The sequence below is a fragment of the Pseudopipra pipra genome, chromosome 3, assembly GCF_036250125.1.
Source record: "Pseudopipra pipra isolate bDixPip1 chromosome 3, bDixPip1.hap1, whole genome shotgun sequence".
Taxonomy (NCBI): Eukaryota; Metazoa; Chordata; class Aves; order Passeriformes; family Pipridae; genus Pseudopipra; species Pseudopipra pipra.
The window spans coordinates 6,257,651-6,281,434 of NC_087551.1; the positions used below are offsets into that span (position 1 = coordinate 6,257,651).

Here is a 23,784-nt window from a genome sequence, read left to right on the forward strand (position 1 = left end):
AGCTGGTGACATTTAACAGCAGCTAAAACTTGCAAGTAATTTCAGTCTTGGTCTGCAACACTACCTCTCCACACCAGCCTTTTTGTTATGATCTCCTTTCAACTTCACCTTTGTTAACATCCTTTCTACCTTGCTCTTCTCCCAGCTTGCAGTACTGGTAACAGAGGGACATAAGCTCAGCTGCAGCACAGAATCAAACTAGATAATAAAACAGCCCTGAACTCCTGCTGAAAAGGACATTCTGCAGCTCCAGAGAGGAACAGCAAATAAAAAAGTTACATGACTATCTATCAATTAAAGGCTAGCTTTGACAAGAAGATTGACTTTTAATTATTCAAATATTTAAATGGTTCTAAATTAATTCTTTTTAAACCTTTTCTGAAGAGTTCAGCTTTGGCAGTGTGAGTTTTGGGACGACAAATCACGTGCCTCATCCTTGCTAAATGACCTTTTTCCACTAGCTTGGAGAGAATTATTCTATTTTTTTGTTGTTGTTGTTGTTAATTTGATTTTCTAAAGGGGAAAACAGACAGTATGTGCCCAGCAAGCTGACAAACCCAGTGTGTGGTGTTACTGGATTACTTACCAGCGAGTAGAGAGCTCTATTTGATAATCTCCTTTACCTACCACCACTGGCCTTTGGGGATCTCCCACAAGTGCTGCACAGGACTCTGGAGCCCTTGAAATTTCAAATTGCAGGTTGGTAAGCTCATGCATTGGCATTTGTTTCAAGCATTGACTTGCCCCTTATTACATGAACATTGATACTGTACAGAGACCCCTCCTCCCTCAGCTACACTTCAACATTTAGTTTCTCAAGGAGGTGTGTGAAGTAAACAGGGAAGATTCCAAACAAAAAAGTAACTTCCCCCACCCCCTGCAATCCTTACTTTCTTTACAGGTCTTATCTCCTTGAAAATCAAAAAATTAGCACCATGCTAGGGAGAACTTCTAGTCTAAGAACACAGAAGAAAACTGCTGAATTTATCACTAGTTTGCACTCGCACGGACTACAGAGAATACAGTTTTTTGTCAATTCTCTGGGATTTATACATTATTTATACCTACACACTGGTCAGACAGCTTATCAAAGTGGCCAATCTGAAAAGCCCACAGGCCCCAAATAAAGCACAGGCATTTAATTTAATGAGCTATACTCATTTAACACAAATACTGTGACTGACATTCTCACAGGTAACAAAGGCTCTACATTCAAACTAGGAGGGGAACAGAGGGAATCCTGGTGGTTTTGTAGCACAAGTAATATGGGCCAGGTCAATGCTAGATGCATGCACAGATGCACATGTTTACCTACCTGATATTTCAAATTTCACCAATTCCAGCTCCATAATGCAGCGCGCTCAGGAAACATTAAAAAGTGGGAAACAGTGACAGAGATCCCAAGCTAAAGAAAACGTTTTGGTAAATAATTATCCGTTTGTGTTTACATTTGTCATATTTCCAGTTCAAAACGAGCAAAAGTATTTTTCTTAGCATAAACAAAGGTACAAAGTGACGGTTTGGTTTTCAAAATAGCGAAAGTTTCAATTGCAATAAGTTATCACTGTATCATCTAAACATTGGGATGGCCAAGGAGAAGTGGCTTCTGAGGCTACGTTAATCTTACTTATCATATATGACAAATTTATTAGCAGTCAGCTGTAAGTTTAGGATGACACAACAGAATGTGAAACAGGAGCTAACCTTTTCATTTGATTGTCTTCTTTTCTTTAGTTGAATGAGATCTGTTTCCACCTTTTCGGCCAACTCCAGCTTCCTCTTGTTCCTCTTAAAAGCTGCTAAACTAAACCCTATAAAAATAGTTCAAAAGCAATAACTAAGTAAAATTTACTTAATTTAAGCAAATACTGATAAGTTGACATTTTGAAGGACATATCCCCCACTTCTTCACTGACGCAAAAAGCATGAATAAAAAAGCCAGCAACTAAGTATTTAATTTTCAGTACAAAATGTTTACATCTTTTCCTAAGTTAAGAAGCTCTACTATTGTTGAGCAACAGTGATGAATAAAATATCTCGCAGAAACACACATGGAAGCTGTACTGGTCTAAATCTCTCTGTTTGGCAAAGCAGCAGCACTGCACAGAAAGGAACAGAATAAGTGGCTTGTGTTAAAATTATTGTTTTTGACTGCTGACAAGTAAATAGATACCATGTGAGCTCATTCTGATATCCATAAACTTAGGCTACTATTTTATTACCTTAATTGCATATGTGTATGCTTACCCATATATATTTAAAGCCACACAATAGTCTAGCAATAGTTTTATGTTCCATAATCCAACACAGTCTAAAGACCACCTAGGTCTTGAAAAGGCAAACATGTATTTTCCACATCTAAGTCCCACATTCAGAAAGGAAGTGTTCTCTAAAGTGGAGTGAAAAATAAAATTGTTATGCTTAGGAGACCAAAATGACATGTTCCCATTTTAGAAGTTTCAGTTCATGAAAAAATTGCATATATTGATACGTTTAGTTTAAATTAGTTTTGACTCTATATTATGTACAGATTGTTTTAACATCCTCTGTAAACTGTAAAGAGATGGGGGAAAAATGTCTTTTGTCACTTGTTTAATCATACCAAATCAAGCTATTGGGAGAGCAGAGTAATTTGAATTTGTGACTTACACAAGGAAGGTTTTCTACTTAAACTTCAAAAAATGGCATTTTAAATGAAATTCTGAATATAGCTACATCACTATTATTCAGAAGACTGGAACAGCTGCATGAACAGTCTAGGAATAAAGTCAATATTGCAGAGCCAGCAGAACACAAAGCTTTCATTTACAATTCTCAAAGTAACAGACAGTGAGCATTTTACTTCTTTGAAACTTCTCCATGCAGGTGCCAAATTCGCCTAGTGAACTCTCCTTTAAACCTGTTTTTAAGTATATAAAACTGGACCTTAAACTACCCACAGTTATTCAAGTACATAACCTAAAAGTAATGAGAAAGCTGGCATTTCTCTCCAAAAACCTAATGAATACCAGTTTCTTAAAACTGCAAACACATATTAATCTGCCATCACCAAGAAAGGAACTTGTTCTAATATACAGAGCTGATTAATGCAGCTACTTTAGACAACACATTTCTACATTTGAAATGAGGTCCAAGAGGTAAAACCCAAACACTTGATAAGGGGGAGCAGGTAAAGAATCATTTTAGTCAAGGACTAATTGGGAGTGGGGAGAAATAAATAACAGGCCTCACACAGAATCGAGAACTTGTTAAACAGAAGCTTCCCAAATAAACCAAGCCAGGACATTGTTTTTAACAGAATTTTTAAACAGGAGAACTTCTAAGTTGACGTGAGTTCACCAAGCACAGCAAATACCTGTGGGCAGAGCCACAGTGTGGGTGAGTAGGAATGGTGTGTGGCCTTGGTCCTCCTCAAAAGCAGGTATTACACCGGGAAAAATATGCCTAAGCCTGTTACCTGCTGCTGGCACTGCCTCCTGCCAAGTCATAAAAAAGGTGTATCTGGAGAGGCAAAACAAACAGGAGGGTGCAGGAGCCCAGACAGGCAAACCTGAACATGAGCAGCTTTCCTTGCACTCCAGAACCCAATATTAGCAGCGTCCTGAAACCTTCTGCAGTATTTGCATGTTCCCCAGTTCAAAATGTAGAGGAGACATGGACTAGTTCCAAGCTGCTCTTCCAGCTGCACGGTGCTGCTATAAGGCCTCTTAGCAACTCCACTCCAACTACTCCTTGGAGTATTTATCCTGTTTCATTCACTTAAGTCCTCAGTCCTTTGCTAAGCAATTAATTTTCAGAGTTTACCTTGAGCTTTAAGATTCTGTTTTTCCACAACAAAAAACATCCTGAAGATTTGCTTTGGAGGATCTAATTGTGAACAGTAACTTCTTAACGTGTATTGTTAATTCAAACTGGTATCAATAAGTTGGGAAATATAGGGCAGAAACCAGGTCACTATTAACAAGGAAGTTTATCTATCTTGGTCAGACAGGCAGATGAAAAAAGTTTTCTGGTAACATACAGTGATGTAGGTTGGAAGAGATTTTATGAGGTTGTTTAGTCCAATCTCGCCCCAAGAAAACAAATCCAGTTTAAAAGGACTGCATAAAAACCTGTCAAGTTTGAGTATCTTCAGAGATAAGAGATTTCACGACTCCTCCGGGTCTCTGCTCCAGTATTTGACCAATCTCAGGTTTAAACAAAAAATGTATTAATTCATACTCTTCACTTATTCAGTTTATCAGACCTTTCCACCCTGTGAGGGAAAGTCAATCTAGTCAGACATCCCCTAGAAGGGTAATTCTTGTGCTCACACTACATTCAGCTTCAGGATAGTTATTAGGATTAACTTTCATCTGAAAGGTGAAGATTTTGTTTTAGCAAGGACTGATGAGTAACGGCCTTTTGATATTAAAAAGAAAATAATTACTACCAGTAATTATTAATTCCTCTTAGCAGGATAAACCAGCTAATACCTCTAAAGTGCCCCAAAAACTGTGAAATAAAGGAACAGTTTATAAATCAAAACTGAACAATTTTTTCCTCTGACATAGTTATGCCCAACCTCAGTTAAAAATAAAATGTCTTGAATCATAAATTTGAATTTTTCTCTCCAGAATAAGGGAATAAAGACCAAAGCAAGTGAAAGGCTGCCTACCCTCAGTTTATTCCTGTGTTTGTGATGTTCTACCTATGTAAAACCACTATAAAGGCCACTAAAATAAGCAGCGCTCTGGTTGCTTTGTCTTGCTCTACTAGTGACAAAAGAAACTGAGAAACCCAAGTGAGCTTCAAACTAAACAAATGAAAGATGAAATTAGAGTTTTCTGAAAACATCCTCTAAGTTTGGTCCTTGACAGAGAATATATTATGGGGTTTTAAGTTCAATAAAAAACATTTCATGGACTAAAATACAATCCAGGATTCAAATATGCTTAGTTGACAATGCACACACAACATGGAAAAATAACCCACTGCAAATTTATTTTGAAATTAAGTAGTACACAGAGAAGGAAAATTCCTACACACAGTTTGAGTTCATAATTCACATTAAATCTAAAACAAAACCTCAACTTTGTGGTGCAAGGACGCTACGAAATTTCACTTGTCCTTAATGACAGTACAGAAACCACTCTCACCTTCTCCAACAAGACAGCATATTCCAAGCTTGAGAAGAGGAAAGGGACACAACACAGTGATGAAGACAGGCATGTTTTCCTAAAACAAATGCAATATAGCTACATCAGCCTGATGTTACCTGGGGCCAAGGAGAAAGGGAAGTAAGAGAGGCAGAGCTTACTGACTGGGGAGGAAGCTACAAAGAGAAGTAAGGGAGCAGATGGAATTTTAGTTTGAAAAATTACTGACTCACAGCCCAGAGGTATTGTTGTTGGAAATCTATGGAAAGGTATTTAGTAAAACATTCTTTGATTGTGCTCAAGAATTTAAAAGTTCAGTTGCAAATCAAGTAAGTGCTTTCAGATAAAAATCCCTGGCAGTAATCCCTACCCAGTAACAGCATGGATGCTCAAACTCATGCTTAGAAGAGATGAGTTTTGGGAGCCACAGAATACAACCAGCTATTCTGTCCTGCTCCCTCATTTATGCACCCACTGGCATAAAGAAAACTACTTCAGAGCTGCTAGGAGAGAAAGAAGAAAAAAAAAGGACAAAAAATCCCATAGCTTTACAAAATAACTGTCTGCTCATCTTAAAGTGCCATGCCCAGGCCTCATTCAGATTAAAGACTTAACAGCTGACAAGAGAACTAAACATTGTTAACCAAACTACTAAAATATCATTAAACAAAAGTATTATTAAAAGCTCAGCACCTCAGTCTCACATTTATGGCACTTATCACATGTCCCTGCAATGCAGCATGAGGTGATTCTTTAAGAACAAATGAATAATCACCAAGGACCCGAAAACACCTTCCCAGTCCTCCACATTCTCTCCCTGTGGAGAATGTTCAGTGGTTGAGCACAGAACAGGTGGAAGTAGCTCCTGCTCAACACCCCTGGCCTGCAGGAGAGGTTGGTATTATGGGATGTGTTGTCAGAATGTGCACTTGAGAATATGACATATTATATGTAAATGCAGAAGAAAAATCTCCCAGGCACATTGTGCTCAAAGCTAAGACTGTTACAGGTGTTCCCATTATCAAAAGGTTTTTGTATTCCTGGGTACCCTGATGAGAAAGGGCCACAAGGCCTTCATTACACAGTTAATTAGCACAAGGTTCATCTCCTAAACTAGCACGGCTAGATAATAAATGCAGCTTTTTCACAGGCTTTTTTCAATGTTATCACCACATAACAGAAAGAGATGAGAAAATAATTTTCACCAAGCAGGTCAGTGGAAGAAAAAGAAACAGATCATTAGTCTCTGAGTCAGTTCAGAGATGTCATCTGTGTGCCACCTGATTGATATAAAACTTGCACATCATCTACTCATTTCTTGTACTAATGCTGCTGGCACTCTGATCATTCCCTTAACTCTTTTTACTGTTACACTACATACAAATAAAAACTTAATCAAAAATCTTGACAGTTCTATGAGATAATGATACAGTGACTAAGTAAATGAAAGACAACTGTACTCCCCATTCTACACAGCTTTTCAGAACTTCTTAAGTCACCTTTCAAAGCCCATCAGAAATGATCCAGAGAACAGAGGTAAGAGAAAAATTATTAGAGAGAAAATCAGACTTGTTCTGCTCATGAAGTCCTTGAAATGCAAGACTAAGGCACTATTTTTCTTTAAATAATGGTACTATTGATACACATCTACTAATTAATTCTAGCCCTGTGTACTTTAAACAGCCTGTAGCTGACAGGCTGTTTATTATAACACACTATCATTTCTTGCCCAAAGTTAATGCAAAACATTTTCAGGAAAAAGCCCATGTTTCCTTAAAATCTCCATGCTTTTTTTACCACATCTATTCCCTTCCATATTTTCAGGCTACATTAAAGATTCAGAAAATATTTAAGCGAACAATTAAGTTGCAAATATAGAAGTAGCAAATACAAATTTCTAGCACCTCTAAACTGCAAATCAAGTTCAGGATGATACTCAGACCTTCCTGGTTACACTGGGAACACAAACACCATATCCAAGGTTTCTATTACAGTCATTAAAAATTATTATGCAACCTGTAAGCAGTTCAGCAGTCCTTGTTTAAAAGCAAACTGTAAACTGAAAATACTAAGAAAAGGCTACGAATATTTTTGAATCTTTAAAGTGCAGACCAATCATATAGCACCCCCTGGCAGACAGTTCTTAGAGTCAACTGAAAGAGCCAGAAAGCTTTCTGCATTTTATCTTTCTATTCCATATTAAAAGAGAATGCAACTATTGGAGAGAAGAAAATTAAAAAGGAATATACTAGCAAATTAGTTAACCCACAGGAATTCAAATGATCCTGTGAAGAATTCTGTTGAGCAGTTGCTAAAATAAATGGCACAAATGAAAACAGGCAGATGAAAATAAATTTCATTTTAACAAAGCTATTTTAAATGACAAATTAACACCACTTAGGCTTGTGTTGGGACCAAAAGACTACTAGTGCTACTTCCCATGTTGTCACACTTCGACAGAGACTGCAACATGAATGGGAAAAAAAGGCACTTGTCATCAAAAGCATATTAAAAAAAATAAGCTACCTCTCTCAGAGCACTGCTCTACAGATCTGTACTTCCTAACAAGAACTCAGGGTAAACTGCTGCTGGATGAACCATTTCTTAGTACCTCCTGGAAGAAATCTTTTTTTTCCATCAAGAAATCTTTCCTGCACCATGGAAATTTTCATTCAAAGCATCTTCTAGGTATTTTGGCCCAACTTTTTTCCTGGGTAACTTACAGCCATTCTCTTGGCTGCACTTGGCTGTTCAGATTGGCAAGTGAAACTACAATGTTATGTACAAATCCAGGGAGGATTTACATCATGTATTCAGATTAATCAAGCTTCCTAATCAAATCCCCCTAAACCCTTGAGGTTCTCTCCAGATCACTTCCATTCTCCCCCTAAAAACAACGGAACAAAACATGGTGTGAGCCCCTGCCCTGAGGCACTGACTGGACCCCATAGCACAGTTCCAGCAATATGGCAAATGGTTTTCTTAATGCAGTAGTGATGAAGTGAGGAGAGAACTGGGAGTGGGGCAAGTTTTGGGGGTTTGGAGGATAGACAGGCAATACTGGGGGGTTGGGAGATATAGGGTGTCACTAGAAGTGTAACAGTCTGCATGACACTTATCTAGAAAGGGCTCTCCCTAATTAAAGAATCCAAGAGCCATAAGATGAAAGGGAATTTCCTTGCATGCACACAATTGGTTAAAAAATGAAAACAAAGTATGAGTATAAAGGGCCTGTTACAAGTGGAATTCCAAACCAGCCGACAGTAGCACTGACTCTGTTCAACAAGATGTGATTTTACTGGGGACATTAAGTTATTCAAGGTAATAAGAGGACTTGACCAAAGAAGGATTTGGAGTAGAAACCTGACAATAAAGCTGCAGCTTTTATTCGTCAAGTCTTAAAGTAATGAGAATTAGTTTTTTTGCAGGTACTGAAACTAATACAGGTTCAAGAGGAAGGAACAATCTCATGGCAGAAAATGCCACTGTTTGCCTCCACGTATGCCAGAATCACTCAGGAGTCAGGAATTTAGAGTCTGGGATAACATAAGGGATAGAAGAAGTGAATATATATTTGCTCTGTTCTTACATTCGTCCTTAAGCATAATTTGTGGCTACTCTTGGATTCCAGTTATCCAATCATGTGGATCCACTGCAGCTATTTTTGTTCTTACATAACAATTTACTGAAGTGCTTACACTCACCTCCACAGTTCCAAGTTTGCTGCATGAGTAGTTGCCTTCCTTCTCTCTCCCTCCAAACACTTAACATTGTAAGCACTAAAAGATGCTGTCTTACACCACATTAAATTCATCAAATCAATTAATTAGCATCTCCTACTGGTTGAACAGACAATTTCAGGTAAGTGTTTTGGTTATTACTAGTGCAGGCACAGATATTGGCAGCTGAAGATGTGCCTCAAATGTTGCATATTTAAAGTGTATTTTTAATATTTGTAAGAGATTGCATTATGCAGTAATTTAGAATTTCTAAATTGTAATTCCACTCTTAGCACTTAGATTACACTTTCAAACCAGTCTCACTAGCACAGGGTAACAAAGCACTGGGATAAGCCAGTATGGGCTCTGTATTGGCAGGCATTAGGCTCTAGTATGGGCAGGAATTAATAAATTCAGCTTCCTTGCAGGCTGTGGGCAATACAGGCAGATCACATTTCAGGTGTAGTTTTATTTTAAACCACCCACTCCGTGCACCGGAAAGCCACCAGATTCCTACAGACGGTAGAAATCCCATTTCCTCACATACTTGGCAAACTGGAGAAGACAAAGCAGGTGAGCCTTGACATAACCTTGATGTAGTTCAACAAGTAAAGTGGTTTAAAACATGCTTCAGTTCGGTGCTGAGATACTTTGATGATAGTTCTGCGGGAATTATGGAGCGCGATGGCAAAGCTAATCCTGCCACTTTCTTTGTCACTGACAACAGGGTGAGCCCCATCCCTCAAACCGACCCCCAGCCCCAGCTTTACAGCATGTGGAACATTGCTCTTCCCATCTCAGGTGTGGGAAAAGGGAGACAGGATAATACAACTTTAAGAATATATTTTCCACGTGCAGAGGAGCCAAAACATGCTCCTAGTTCCTCCTGTTAATACGTACTGTAAGAACACGTCTAAATCTGGATTAGGGTTTTGGGGGGTTGGGTGTGGTTTCTTTGTAATTCAGTTATTACATGTATTCTTCTGGTGTTTGGCAATTAGTTCAGCTCTTCTTTTACAGAGCTATTCATCAGTCATGGAATTTCCAGTTAATTTACCCCCAGTTCTCCATGCAAACTCTACCACAGCAATTGTAGCAAGTACAATCAAAAGGTCTCCCTTCATTTGAAGTTTGTTACCTTATTTAACACAACAGCTCGCTTCAGATGACATCTCTTTGTGGTTGCTTGGAAACAACACTCTCTTTAATTGTTTCTTAAGGTATCTAACCATCCCTTCCATGGTCACACTGGGTAAATCTTTAGCTTTCTTACATGTAACCTGTGAGAGAGTTTCCAATTTTTCAGCTCTGACAATCCCATGTTGTCACACGTGATTACTTTCCAGTCCCACTGACCAGAGGTCAATGTGACACAAAACTAGCTTTGCTAAGGATTGGGATGAAAACCATCATAACATTTTCTACAAATGATTTTTCACGTTTCTGTTTGCTCTGTCTTGCTGCTCTGTTGTTTTTTTCAAAAGAAAAGAAACAAGAAACACTACCATTAACGATTATACTGCAAAATTAACTTGTCAGTCCTAGTTGTTTCAACTGTTGTGATGCAAATTGTTTTGTTAAATAGAAGTATGCTGAATGCACTGAGTAGACAAAAAAAAAAAAAAAAAGTGGTATTTTGGAGCTTGGTTATTCTTCTAATGTTTCTCCAACAAAAATTCATAGTCTGGATCAGCCAAACTGAAGTAGCAGTAGTCATTGTTATTTTTAAGATGCAACATGTAGATTTGCTCTGACCAGGGTACATTTTAACTAGGAAAGGCATCATCTGGCAATTAATGTCACAACCTAATCATCTCTGTCACAACAGAAACACATTGGTACTAGAAACAATGGAGACTTGTGCATGCAAACAGAATTAGTTAGGAGATCTCCTTTCTAAAGCATCTCCTATACTACTTTCCTACAAAGCAAAAAAAAAAAAAAAACAAACAAAACAAACACAAAAATCCCAAAGCTTTAAGTGTTTTTACTTTTTCTAAAGCCATAGAAATAAAGATGTTCTGCTTAACTGATCCCAACAGTTGTTCTGCAAATGCTGTTTTGGACAGCACATGGATAGGGCAAAAGTTTCAGTCATGTGGAGCCAGAAATGAAACCTTTCTGTTCAAAATGAAATGTACCATGAATATGTATGAAAATTGGCATGATCAAGTAAAACAGTGCCACTGTTTCAGGGGTTACACTTAAGCATTGAGTATTAGCAACTCTGAACTGGAATTTCTAGATATTTATCTACATTTAGAATTAGACCCAAAAAAAGGCTTAATGGGAGTTCTAGGCTTCAGTCTCTGACTTAGGGACCAGTCAACTGTTTTAAGTAGTAATAGTGTTTACTGTAAAATAAAGAAACATTCTGTAATCTTCTGTGTCCTCCTCCTTTTGGTAATGGCCTCTGATTTTTCCTGCATAACCTCAACAGGCAGCACAGGGCACATTCACCCCTGCAACAAACTACAGAGTAGTAACAGCACTTTCCAAAAGGCAGGGGGGCTGGAAAAGGGAAGGAAGGGGAGCCACATCCTCCTTTCCATGGGTAAGTGCACTGATTTGTAGCCTAGTTTATAGATGGTGTATAATCACTTCTTTTATTTTAAGACAAAAAGCTCTCCTAAGAGGCTACTACTAATATACAGCACAATCCAAGTCTGTTTTCTGGGCTGGGTTATTCCATCATATAGTGAGGCCTATCTAGGTTAAAAAAAAAAGGCAAATTAATTTGACAGCCTGTTTAGACCAGAGCAGTTCTGGACAAAGACTCAGAGATGGGTGTAACTACAGAATCTGAGAGTCAAACTGGCACCTGCCCAATTGTGACACATGGCTAGCTGGTGCTTTTAGGATCCAAGATGGATCACAACTGGAGACCTGCAGGACCGAGCTGTTAAAGAACCTACATTTTGGTAAAAAAATAGGTCCATCATTGGATTTAGTTCTAGAATCACAGATTCACTTCAATTATATGTTGCTAAAATGCAGCTGAAGTAACAGTTCAAAGTTTTTTCTATTTAGATACTTAAATTAGTCAACTTAAACCACCCTTATATACCATAACATCACAAAGCTAGTGGAATGTTAGGAACAGTGAATGGATGTGCACCATAAAAGCTGAGGCACCATCTAAAATTACTCTGTCCTGTTCTTCCTACTGACACCACCAGTTTACTCACTTGTAGCCATGATACCTGGAGGACATGCGGGTATCCCGTGATCAACTGCCCATCTGTAAGCTCCTTCACCAACTAAAAAGCTAGGAGACACAGAAGAGGGAGTTTAAACAAAGCCATGTAACAAAATCCCCCTTTTCTTGCAATTATTTTTCCTATTTGGTTTGGTCATTTTTAAATTGTAAGCTATGTTTCATAGAACTGTCAGCTATAATTACACTTGGCAACCTTATGTATTTTCATAATGACTATGCAGCTCTGACACTGGGTTTATTACTGGATAAAAACAAGTGCTATTAAATTTGAAATTCATTACCAAATAGCACAAGCTTTCAACTGCAGCTAAAACAGGACCAAGCCTGTCTAAGACTCTTGCTCTCTGTAACAACTTAGCAAGATCCTGAAGACCAAGAACATGGGATGAATGAGGTGAGAATGGTACCTCTGGAAAAGTCAGCCAGTGCAACAGGAATATCAAGAAGTATTTCAAGAAGTACAACACAGGCTAAAAATTAAGCTTATTAAGAAGGACTAAGGTCTATTTCATGGAGTTTTTATCAAGCATTTGCAAATGAAACTAGCCTACTGAATTTTTAATATACTTGTAAAAAAACCCCAACCATCTGAGAAGTTTTTTTTCTAATCACTACTGAACACTCCAGAGTAGTGAGAAAGCACACACTGCTGTGACAATGAGTGAGAGCAAAACACAGACATGGAATTCTTAGGGAGAGGGGGAAAAAAAGCAAGCCTCAATTATCTCTGTTGTTTGCCCTTAAAGAAATTCATCTTATTGCCTGAAAAGGGGATGTAGGAGCTGGAAACCAGACAGTGCCAGAAAGATGCTGTGTAACACAACAAAGGACAATTATTTCCAATCTTATTTCAAAAGTGGGCTATGAAGTTAAGAATAACACAACTGCTTAACAGACATGAGAAGTAAAGACTGAGGATTTACAGCAATTAGAAAAGTTTACAGAAATACCAGACTTACGAAAAAACCAGTCCCTGGGACCATGTAGTTCTACAGTTTCTGAGACCATTATTCATACAGCAAATTTGCTGGCATTAACACTGCTGGAAGTTTTCTTGACAGTGCTGTATCTGACACCTGCAGCTTCCAGCATGTAGTATTTTAAGATGGTACTTTCTGTCTTTCTATGATTTAACCAACACAAGAGGTGTGTCCAGTCTTTCCATATGAAAGTCTCAAAGAAAGGCTTATCCAGATGAGAATTTGAATTTATTAAATGCATATTTCTTACCATTGATAGTGCAGCTCCAGATAAGAATTATTCTTGTTGCAAGATACTGTAGCATAAGTTATTGGGTACCTTGGGAGAACTCAAGTATCTCCTATTAGGTGAGTGCTCAAAAAACAACCTGGCACTTTCATCAACGTAAGAGAAAAATGCAAACTGTAGCCAAACCTAATTAAGTGGCATTCTTCATTGACTAAAAGAAGGTGGTTTTGGTCTTTAGAGTAAAAGTTTTCTGTCAACAATACATTCTTGGGAACTAAATAAGCACTTGCAGTTCAAAACAATTTACACAGACAGGAAGGTTAAGTAGAGAAAGCATCAAGCTCAAACATTAGGAGTTTTATATGTGGTAACTTGAATAGCACAGGTCACTCAGAAACATTGTGTTTTACAAACAGTCTCACAACTGCCTTTTTAATACTTAAAAACACAGAAAAAGTCACTAGTAATCATGAGAGAGCAAAAAAGCACCCAAGAATGTCTCATAATTTAAGTGATATGACTTTTACTTTGTTCACATTTCAGTCCTTAATTCCTAGATTCCTTTCCTTCTTTAAGATGGGCACAAAGTATTTGCACTTCTGGTCCCAAAGAACAGTTAGATTAGTTGAAGCAGAAAACTAACTGAGGCTCCATAACACCACAGAGATCATCCACCTTTTTTTCAACTATTCAGATGTCTTGAAAAGACAGTGTAATCATAGAAAAGTTAAAATAAACTGTTTACAGGACAAATAACATCAGAATCTCAGTGCTTTGTTGCCTGTACATAAAAATAAATGTACAGACAAGCTTAATTTATTGGGGGCGAGGGAGAAGAGGGAATAAAGCACTATAGAAAGCAGTCAAAACCACCCTGAGTTTCAAAAGCCTTTAGGCTAATTCAAAATACAATTTTCCAAAGGGGGGGGGGGGGAACCCAAAAACATAAACAAAGCATGAATGGGTTTGTTCTCTGCTACTCTGAGAGCTGGTTCTGCACAAATAAGATATAGAGATCTTTCTTGCAAATATATCAGAGTAGTCTGTAGTTGTTACAGAACACACAGAAGATGAAAACATCCTCCCAGCAAGGAGCCAGTGCTTGCACATGCCTTCCAGTTCCAGGCATGCTAGACCATATTCATGGAAAATGCAAGTGAAGGTCTCTAAAATGGTCTTTTCAGAGAATTTTCTCCAAGAACTTGGTTTTCCTGGTGCTGTTTGCTCCAAACAGGACCATTTAATAGGGGTTGTAGGGAGATAGGTCACACTGAGCTGAACAGAAGGTGGTTTGGTTCATTAAAGGTGGTCAAGGCAATCCTGGATGTAACAAATTCACTTTATGTTTTATTATAAAATGCAGCAAATCACGCTGAAATAATTGATACAAAGAAGAATTTGCTATGAAGAAATACAGAACAGAGATAAAAGGGGGTGCAAGTCTTCCTTCTCTCCAGGCACTTCCTTGACTGTGCACAGCCCTACAAGTTACACAGTTTATATGTTCTGCACAAAATACGGTAAAATTGAAGCAATTACAAATCCTTCTATATTTAAATGGAAAAAAAACCCAAAAAACCAAAATCAAACAAACAAACAAAAAACTAAGGAGAAATTCTTTCCCATATGGGTTAGTATTAATACTGAAAAAGGAATATGGGCATGGACTTGATGTCAGTAGTACTAAGGAGTTCTAAGAAAGGACACATTTAGATGTGTTTGTGCTATCCTGCAAATCTTACAAATCTACATTTAACAGCAAGCAGATGTAAATAAGCTTTTTTTCCTTAGAAAGGTCAAGGTTTCAGTGTCAGAAATAGAAAATCTTCAAGCTTATTACTACAAAACATCTAATCCATCATAAAGTGACTAAAGATCACTGCCAAAGATTCATCCAGTTTGTAACTATGCAACTAAAATAGTGCTTTCTTTGGTAAAGTTATACAACAAACAGGAATATCTTACAGCAGAATATGTAAGATTTATGAGTATTTTCTGTTTTCCTGCATGAAAGAAAATCCTACCAATGTTGAGCAGAATAAAATAAGGCAGAAAGATGTAAGGTTTCAAGAAATGCACTCATGCATTCAGGGATACTCTAAACTTTTTAAATTCTAATTTGGGTAGTGGAATTCTGTGTTTCAAACAATACAACTAGAGACTGATCCAGAAGGACACACTCTACACAGCAATTTACAGCAAACTGGATACATCAGTTCAGACACTTAATCACTCCTTGCCATCTCTGAATAAATCAATTCACACTCATTAGAATTTCTTCTACTGAAAATTAGAAATACACCACTTTGAATTGGTTTTGAACTCACTATAAGAACAGACCCTGAACAGGTACAAGCAGGCCAAGCAAACTGACTTCATGTGTTCTTTTATAGAGAAAAACCTCCATAATCCCACTTTTACTAATCTCACAGCTCCTGAATTTTTCTTGTGTGGTCATGTGCCAAACATTCTGTCCAGAAAACATTAAGCCAGCTTATATCATACTATAGGAACAGTCTCTACCACAGGTCTCTTTAACAAACAGTGTCTGGAAGACTCCCCAGTACACTATTTGCCGATGACAAAGAAGATGAAAATTACACATCTTCACAAATAAAAAGCAGTTACTAAAATCCTGACACTTGCTAGGAATGCCAAAACATGGCTGCTCTCTTGTCATTTAGCTATATGTGTTCCCAGCTTGTGCAGGAATGCATTTCAGTCCCAAAACAACGTGTGACGCCAACCCCGGCCAGAAAGGCGAGGCACGAAATCATCCACAGCCACCACCATCAGTGACCACGAGCTCTGTCACCTGGACTTGGGACACCATGTGTGTACAAAGCAAGCCCAAAGCACAACCCATCACATCCCACTTGGACTGATCGTTTCCAGGGTAACAAATCTGCTCTACCAAAATACGCATTCAAAATCCAGGGCGGGAAAAAGGAAATGAAAATATTTCTTAGGTAACCCAGGTGCACCAATAAACTGCATGTGTTGGCTCCAAGTACAGCTCATCTCTGACTTCGAGATTTTCAGTTCCTCTGTCTTTGAGAGTCTTTGATAGCCAAGACCTTGCACAGTCTTTGAAAGATTTAGTTTTGTTCTTTGAGGGCAAGAGGGTGTAGGGTTTTTTCCACTCAGTTATTTTTAAAACTATAGCAGCATAAATGAGGTCATGAAGTCACAGTGAACATGCTAAAATGCCCAAGTGCTCTTCCTTACAATAATTCTAGAATGCTGCGATGTCACAGGCAAAACAATCCCAAGTGCTTGCTCCTGTAGTGACTTCAGTACTAGTTCTGGAACACCAAAATACCACCTCATTTGACAGTCTAATCTAATTCAGGTAAGCCTCAGTTTCTTCTGACAGACGAAGAAATGAGCTAACAGCAATTGAAATTAAAATTCCTATTTCTTAGTAAACCTCTCTGTAGTTACTCTCTGCTTTCTCCATTAAAGAAAAGAGTTTTAAATGCAAAATCTGTCTGTTAAAGGTTTGGTTTCAAGCTGGCTGGTTTTGATCTGTGAACTTCCTTTGCAGCACAACACAACACTGAAATCCTGCTCTTCCTCACTGTTTAAACTGGAATACTATATCACCCAGCTATGAACTACTTTGCTAATTTTACAGAATAACACAGTAAGGAAAGCAAAATTTGTGAATTTAAATATATATATTTTAAAATACAAAAATTCTGGTTTAATACTTCTGCAAATACTGACCATTAGTTAGAAAAAGGGCAGCAAGTTCTGCCACAGGTGACAGACAATAGCAGTCAATTAATATGAATGAATTATTCAAGTTCTCTACCTGTCAATTTAAACTGCTAATGAGAATATGATGGTTTTAAGAATAATCAGTTCTGACATTTCTTGGATTCTTTCCAAAATGATGCAATAATATTTAAAGTTACTATGCATTTAATAGTTACCTCTTCCATCTAAGTATGACACCCATTTCAGTAAGAGAGTGCTTGTTTCCATTTTTGTTGTAAATACTATTAAATCTATCTTTAAAATAAGAGAAAGTTACTAAACACTGCACATTTCCACACTACATCCACAAAATAAAGTCACAAAGGCAGCAAAGTAGGACTATTTTTTATACTTGTTAAAAACCTTGTTGCTTTTTTTAAAGGTACACAGAGGCAAAGGCAGTAAAATTGCCCTTTAACCTTGATGTGTTTTGGGATTTTTCAAAATGCTGCAGTAGCAAATGTAAGGATTGAGTATTACAACTAGAAATGATCACACAGACAGAAACTGTCACAAAGTTGATGTTGCCATCTATTCCCAACACATCCTTCTACCCACAACTCCATCGAGCGCACCAGATATTTCAAGATCAGAGCACAAAGCTTATCTCCTTTTTAAAGGCTGGTATGTAAAGCAGCACCAGCCTTCCTGGGGTAAGATAAAACCTTCAAATATGGCATGCATGGAGACCAAAGACCAAAGAAAAGTCAAGCAGAACAAAGCAATTACCAAGGTGGAATTCTGCCAGCAGAGAGTTTTCCCTTCTGCCCTTCACATAACAATCTATTTGCAACCGAAACTGGATTCTTGATTCCTGAAAAGTTAGCAAAAAATGGGAACAAAACATTAAAATGTTTTTCCACAGAGCACTGCAGTGTTCATTTTGGCAATGGAAGTCAGATTCTTTTAATTTCCAAGGGTTTGTCAAGCCATTAAGAGACACCTTATGTTATGTTTCAATGTAGTAACTACCTTCTCAGTTTTTCCCTCACATCCTGTCAGTAGTGACAAAGCCTTCCAGTCAACACCTTCCCCACATTTATTTTAAAAAAAAGAAAGAACCACACTGAAATAGTAGGAGTGATCTCCCACCACAGAAATCTCAAGTTAAATCTATTGTATTCTAAAGGCTAAAGATGTTTTATGGGCATTAATTTCTCAAGATGGAAAGAGTTTGCATTTGGACCTATCAGGCCAGAACAGGGATTATAGGATTCAGGCTTAGCTTTCTCTCACTCCCTCATTTCCTCCTTCCCCATGGTTGGAAGGATACATTTTTTAACAAACAGGCCTTGAAACACTTAATTTTACTATTTATTTTAGATTTATATCTACATGAGGAAGCTATTACCACAGTTCAGAACTATTCTAGGATAAAGAACAAAGCTTGAAAACTTGTCAGAAAAGCTATTCAAAAGTAACAGCTAAGACTGTTCATGTACTTCAACAAAACCTCAACAATCCCTATTTGGGACTGTAAATCTATATTTGTTTTGTACTGAAAGCTAAAACTAGACAAAAAAAGAGAAACACACTAGTTCTCAGATTAAATAAGTCCCATATGCAAATAAATGATTGAATTATATACCAGTAACTTCTTTGAGAAGGCTGAGAACAAAAACAAATACAAAGCCTAATTTAAATGCCTGTAATATTTTTTAACAATTGAATTTTATTATGAAGTTATCGTTCTACAAATTCATCTCAGCAAACTCAGCCCCACTGTGAATATTGTGTGGTATCATATAACTGTTCTGCACCAAAGGATTCTCAGTGAACTAATAAGCCAACATGTTACATAAAGCAAATTAACACGAATCAGCATTTTAGGGGGCAGGAATGCCTCTCCATTTTCTAAAAGGCTAGAATTTATTTAAACAGGGTAAAATTTACCACGTGTCCCCTCCTTCAAAACAGTAACAAAAAAGAACAAAACTGATCTTTGCACCTAAATCAGTATTTAGCTTTATAATACATAGTTAACATACCACTCAGTGCTCCAACTGCTCCAAAATTTAATGACTTTCCATCCATTATACTGGCATCACATTCTATCTCACCCAGAAGGTTTAGGTTAGATCCCAATCCTGCATTTGTGAAAGGAGAATCCTAAAAATAAGAACAAAACATTGTAAGGTCACATCCATAACAGACTAGATTGACCAAAACCTCTACATAATTGATCTGAAAACACTGGTCGTGGTGCAGGGCATTTTCTTATTTTAGCAGTTTGATCTTCCACAACAAAAACAAGGGCACTTTGAGCAGAGCATCTGAAATCACTGCAATGCATACCTCTCACCCTCTATAGGGTATAATAACACTAATATAAAAACCAGTCACCCAACAATTTATGATCATTTCTATTCAAGCAAAAGCCTTACAATCGTTCAATATTTAATTAATGAATGAATTAATCTAATAATCACGGCACAGACCACAGTGTACCTTTCAGCCTCCCAAGTATGACACTGCTGCAAAACAGAACTGTACTTTTTCTGAACATACTAACCTATGACTGCAGCTCTGCAAGCAGAAGTGAAGAAATGGCATCACTAACAAACCACTCTCTAAAATTTCTATTTGACCATCAGCATAAGGACAGTCACTACTGTGGTCTGGAAGTTTCTCGACTAAAAACCAAGATTTATTTCATGGCAAGTACAGAACAACATTTAGCAGCATCATAAACCTAAGTCCTCTTTTATTAGCACCTTCTGTGGCTTTTAACAAACCCAAGGTTCTCAAACAATAAAAGTTTTGCATGCTAGAATTACACCCCATTTTCACCCACCCATTTCATCAGAGCATCCCCGTGACTTTAAAACCACAAAATTTCCAAGTAACACACTTCAAAAGTCTCACTGCCAGCTCAATATAATCCCCCAGCTCAATATAATCCCCTCTTTCTAGATGCAAGCACAAAAGGAATACAGGGCAAAGAAAACAACCAAACAGTACAATTTCAGAGAGATGTGCAGGCTTTCAGTTTTCACTTGTTTAAATTACAACCAGTGTAAAAACCTGATGTGACAAAGAGTTGTCTAGACCACAAGTGAACATGTCAGTGAAACAAGATGGTCATACTTCTACAGTACACGTAATAAAGGCTGAATCAGGAAACAAATTATTGGAAACAGCTCAAAGTTCTGTCATAAGCGTTAAGGGAACTGGTTTGGTTTTGTACATACTGATTTGCAGCAAATTCAAAGGAACAAAAGAGAGAAGAGCACACAGAAACGAAAAATAAATCTGATGTCAGCTAGCTTTTGTTAACTTTCAAATGAGCAAGCAGTGAGTAAATTCAAAATCTGTTTTGCAAGATGCTGATTCTAATTTACAGAGACATTTTAAGATTTCTTAGCGTTTGAGTCACTAAAATGCTACCTTCCTGAAGAATCATGAGTACATAATAGATAATACATAATCATGAAACTCCTTTATTTTCTGCTTTTCCCTTCTGAAGCAGCATAAGATTTTATTCCACTTTATCCCATCCTATTTTAATCCACAACAGTTCTTCCAATTCACTGCGTATATTCATTCTGTTGCTCATTTTGACAGCAAAGCCTCACAGCAAATGAATAAATTTGAAAAGATTTTAGGATAATGAAACACTTGCAGTTAAGCATGGCACAAATAACTTTCCCTAAAAGGGGAAGGGAGGGGGAGAATATGTTTAAAAAAAAAAAAAGATGGCCTAGAAAAGGCAGAAAACTCCGAGTAGCCACTGGCTTAACTGACTTCATTGCTCCCCAGGATCTACAAGTACGAAGAAAATTAAGTTGGTGAAGTTTAGGAAAAAAGGAGCAGAGAAGTGATGGAAGGAATTGAAAGTGAATGGTGACTGGTACTTGGAGGATCCAGCAAAACCAGGAATGCTCAGGATGAACAATGCTTGTCCAAGTTCCTGGCCCCGGGGTAATCAGAGTGCAAAGACCTGTGAGCCTGGAGACAAATCCCTAATGTTCTGTTCCAAAGACATTCACTCAGGGTGTTATACTCAAGAACATCAGCAAGGGGAAGAACTTTGTGCTCCACAGATTCGCCACAAAGCAGAGACAGCTGTTATTTTAGAGCAGATGTCATGGACAAATAAGGGGCATAAGAAGGACCCATGAGAGGAGAAGTTTAAATAAAGGTCCAGAAACTTCTGCAGTCAAGACACAAAGCTCTCTACCAGCTGATAAAGGTAATAATCAAAAGAGAGGAGGGAAAAAATACAGGATATGGAATGGTACTAGTTCACTTTATGTCTCAAGATCTAGATGTGCTTCGACGCCTTGGCACAGCACCTTCACTGGCACAAAACCAAGAGATACTTTACTCAGAGGATCTCAAGACAAAAGGAATGCCAGCTGTTTCTCCCTACAGAATATTTACCAGAATACTACAGAATTTTTAATAAATAACAATTCTACATCGAACTGAGATGTCTCTTTGGTGGCATAACTCTCATATTAGGACTCAGAAGGAATCTTACCAGTACAATCAGTCACAACATGAGTAACTTCTCCAGTGAAAAGAAACAAAGACCAAATTCCAAGCACCTGTTCAAAATTTCTGTGGAGTTTCACTTAGCTTTACAATCAGACTGCACTCAAGACAGTCTCAGAATTGCCCAGAGGAAGGTGGTCTAACTTCACACATCTGAAAGGCAATCTGAAAACAGCTTTAAAAGTGCAGGAACTGGGTGTGAACCCATGGAATTTCTGATATCTACCTGAGTGTCTCTGAGGTGAGATAAAAGCCTTTGAAACGAGGTAGGAAAAAACCTTTATAAAAAATGGAAACAAATTCACACCTACTTCTATGAATAGGCAAGGACATGAAATACACCACAAAAATACAAATCTCTTTTTGAAAATATGAATCTCTGCAAAGTCTGACCAAAAGATTTCAAGACTCTGATATACAAATGGAGGAATACAACTTACGAACTTATGAAAATTAAGGTGTATTTTGAAATGAAAACTCAAAACCTTCAAGGAATGCAGAAACATTAAAAGAGAAGCATGAAGGCTTTCAAAGAGGGAAGAAACAAACTGAGCTACCTGAAGAATTCTCTTCATACCCTCAGACAGAAAAATGCAGCAGTGCAAGAACTGACTACCATAAAATCGGGAAGAACTAACCAAAGCATGTGTCCAAGAAGAGGGAGGATGGGAGAGGAGAAAAAGGTTTAATCTAGAAGGTATCTTCAGGAATATACTTTTTTATTTCAAACCACAAGCAGTGATCAGCCTTTGTATTTCCAAGGAGGCTGAAAAAAAAGAGTAAGCAAACCAAGCATCAGCTTTGCATGTTAACAGCAAGCCCTGCTACCACAGAAAAGGAGGAAGAAAGAAGAGGCAAACAAATAACTATTCAAAGCATTTTAACAAAATATAAGCCTTTAATTATTTGAAAAATACTAAACTACCTGGCAATTATTCCACCACTGAAGTATCTCTAACTTACCATGTAAAGCTGTAGCAAAGGAGGTAACAGGAAGCTTTAGGATGTGAAACAGGAGTTTCATTTTCCCAAGTTACCCATCTTGCAAAAACTCAAGCTACTGAGGGTATTGTTTTTATTTTTAGAATCCTTTTTACTTCGAGACCCATTTATAAATGTTCTGGCAGCAAACACAGGGACCCTGACGTTTCTAGCTGCAGTCAAAGCTGGAATGCTCAAAGAAGTTAATCAACTCTAACACTTATATCTCAGCAAACAGTTAAAATGCTCTGCTTTCAATGGATTTTAAAGAACATTCCATCCATCTTTGATACAGTTTTGTCCATGGCTTATTTGTGACTTTAAAAGCAAATTCAAAGTCTACAGGTATTTATTTTTGTACAGTAGAACTTGAAAATTTATTTTGCTGTGGGAGTTTAGTGCCAACAATCAATATTCTACATGGATGAGCCACGTCCCTTTCAATTACACCAGTTAAAATGCTTTTAAAGGACACTTTGTCACAGATTACTGTCAGTCACTCTGCTGCAAAACATCACAGTATTGCTTTTAGCCAGTATTAACAACTTCCAGTTGATTACCCATTAAAAGTTCATCTCTGGTGGCTGCCTTAATGCAACAAGGCTGCTTCTTGAAACAGAAGTCCTTGAGACTAAGACTGTATACTCAGAAATCTTAATCACTAGAAAAATAATAAATAAAGCACCAAACAAGTTCTTTTGTTGCAAAATCTTGCTTACAGTCACACAAACCCTCTACTTGAATATAACAGGTACAGAATAACCTTTGCACTGATCCACAATAACAAAAAAAAGGCAAAATAAACTGAGCAATTTCAGGAGCAAGGAGACAGAAACCCAAAATGTGACACCCGTTTTCCCCACAGATCATATTAATTTCCAATTTAAATGATGTTCATAAAGAACATTCTAGTGAAGTCAGGTAAAAAAAACAAGTGATCTACACATATATTAATCAAGGATTAGACTAAATTTAGGAAACAATTTGAAACCTTCGTCAGTCCCTGTCTCCAGTACCTGATCAGTACTTTGTGAAGTGCTCAATAGTCAAAGAAAAGCTTGGATTTGGACATTTTTCTCACAACCACACATACAGGCAAATCAGCATGTGGTTTTGCTGAAAACAGCAAGTTTCAAGCAGGGTGTGTGGAGGGAGACCTCAACCATCCCCCCCAAAAAGCTGCCCAAATAATCCCTCTGTGTTTCAAGAGAAACTCAGACTTCATATGGTGGCTGACAGCAAGAGTGCAGAAATCAAT

General features: G+C 37.6%; 1 protein-coding gene across 7 annotated transcripts in view; it reads right to left on the minus strand.

Annotated features, from left to right (window-relative positions):
* Window positions 1-23,784, minus strand: part of TASP1 (taspase 1) — a 78,706-nt gene that overhangs the window by 45,730 nt on the left and 9,192 nt on the right. For 5 of the 7 annotated variants that reach the window (XM_064647557.1, XM_064647558.1, XM_064647560.1 and 2 more), the window contains exons 5-8: window positions 19,037-19,157; window positions 17,778-17,862; window positions 12,046-12,125; window positions 1,705-1,811 (exon numbers count right to left, since the gene is read on the minus strand). In XM_064647557.1, coding sequence (XP_064503627.1) covers window positions 1,705-1,811; window positions 12,046-12,125; window positions 17,778-17,862; window positions 19,037-19,157 — 393 coding nt within the window. The remainder of the gene's footprint in view (window positions 1-1,704; window positions 1,812-12,045; window positions 12,126-17,777; window positions 17,863-19,036; window positions 19,158-23,784) is intronic. The other 2 variants (XM_064647559.1, XM_064647562.1) reach the window with 2 other exon arrangements.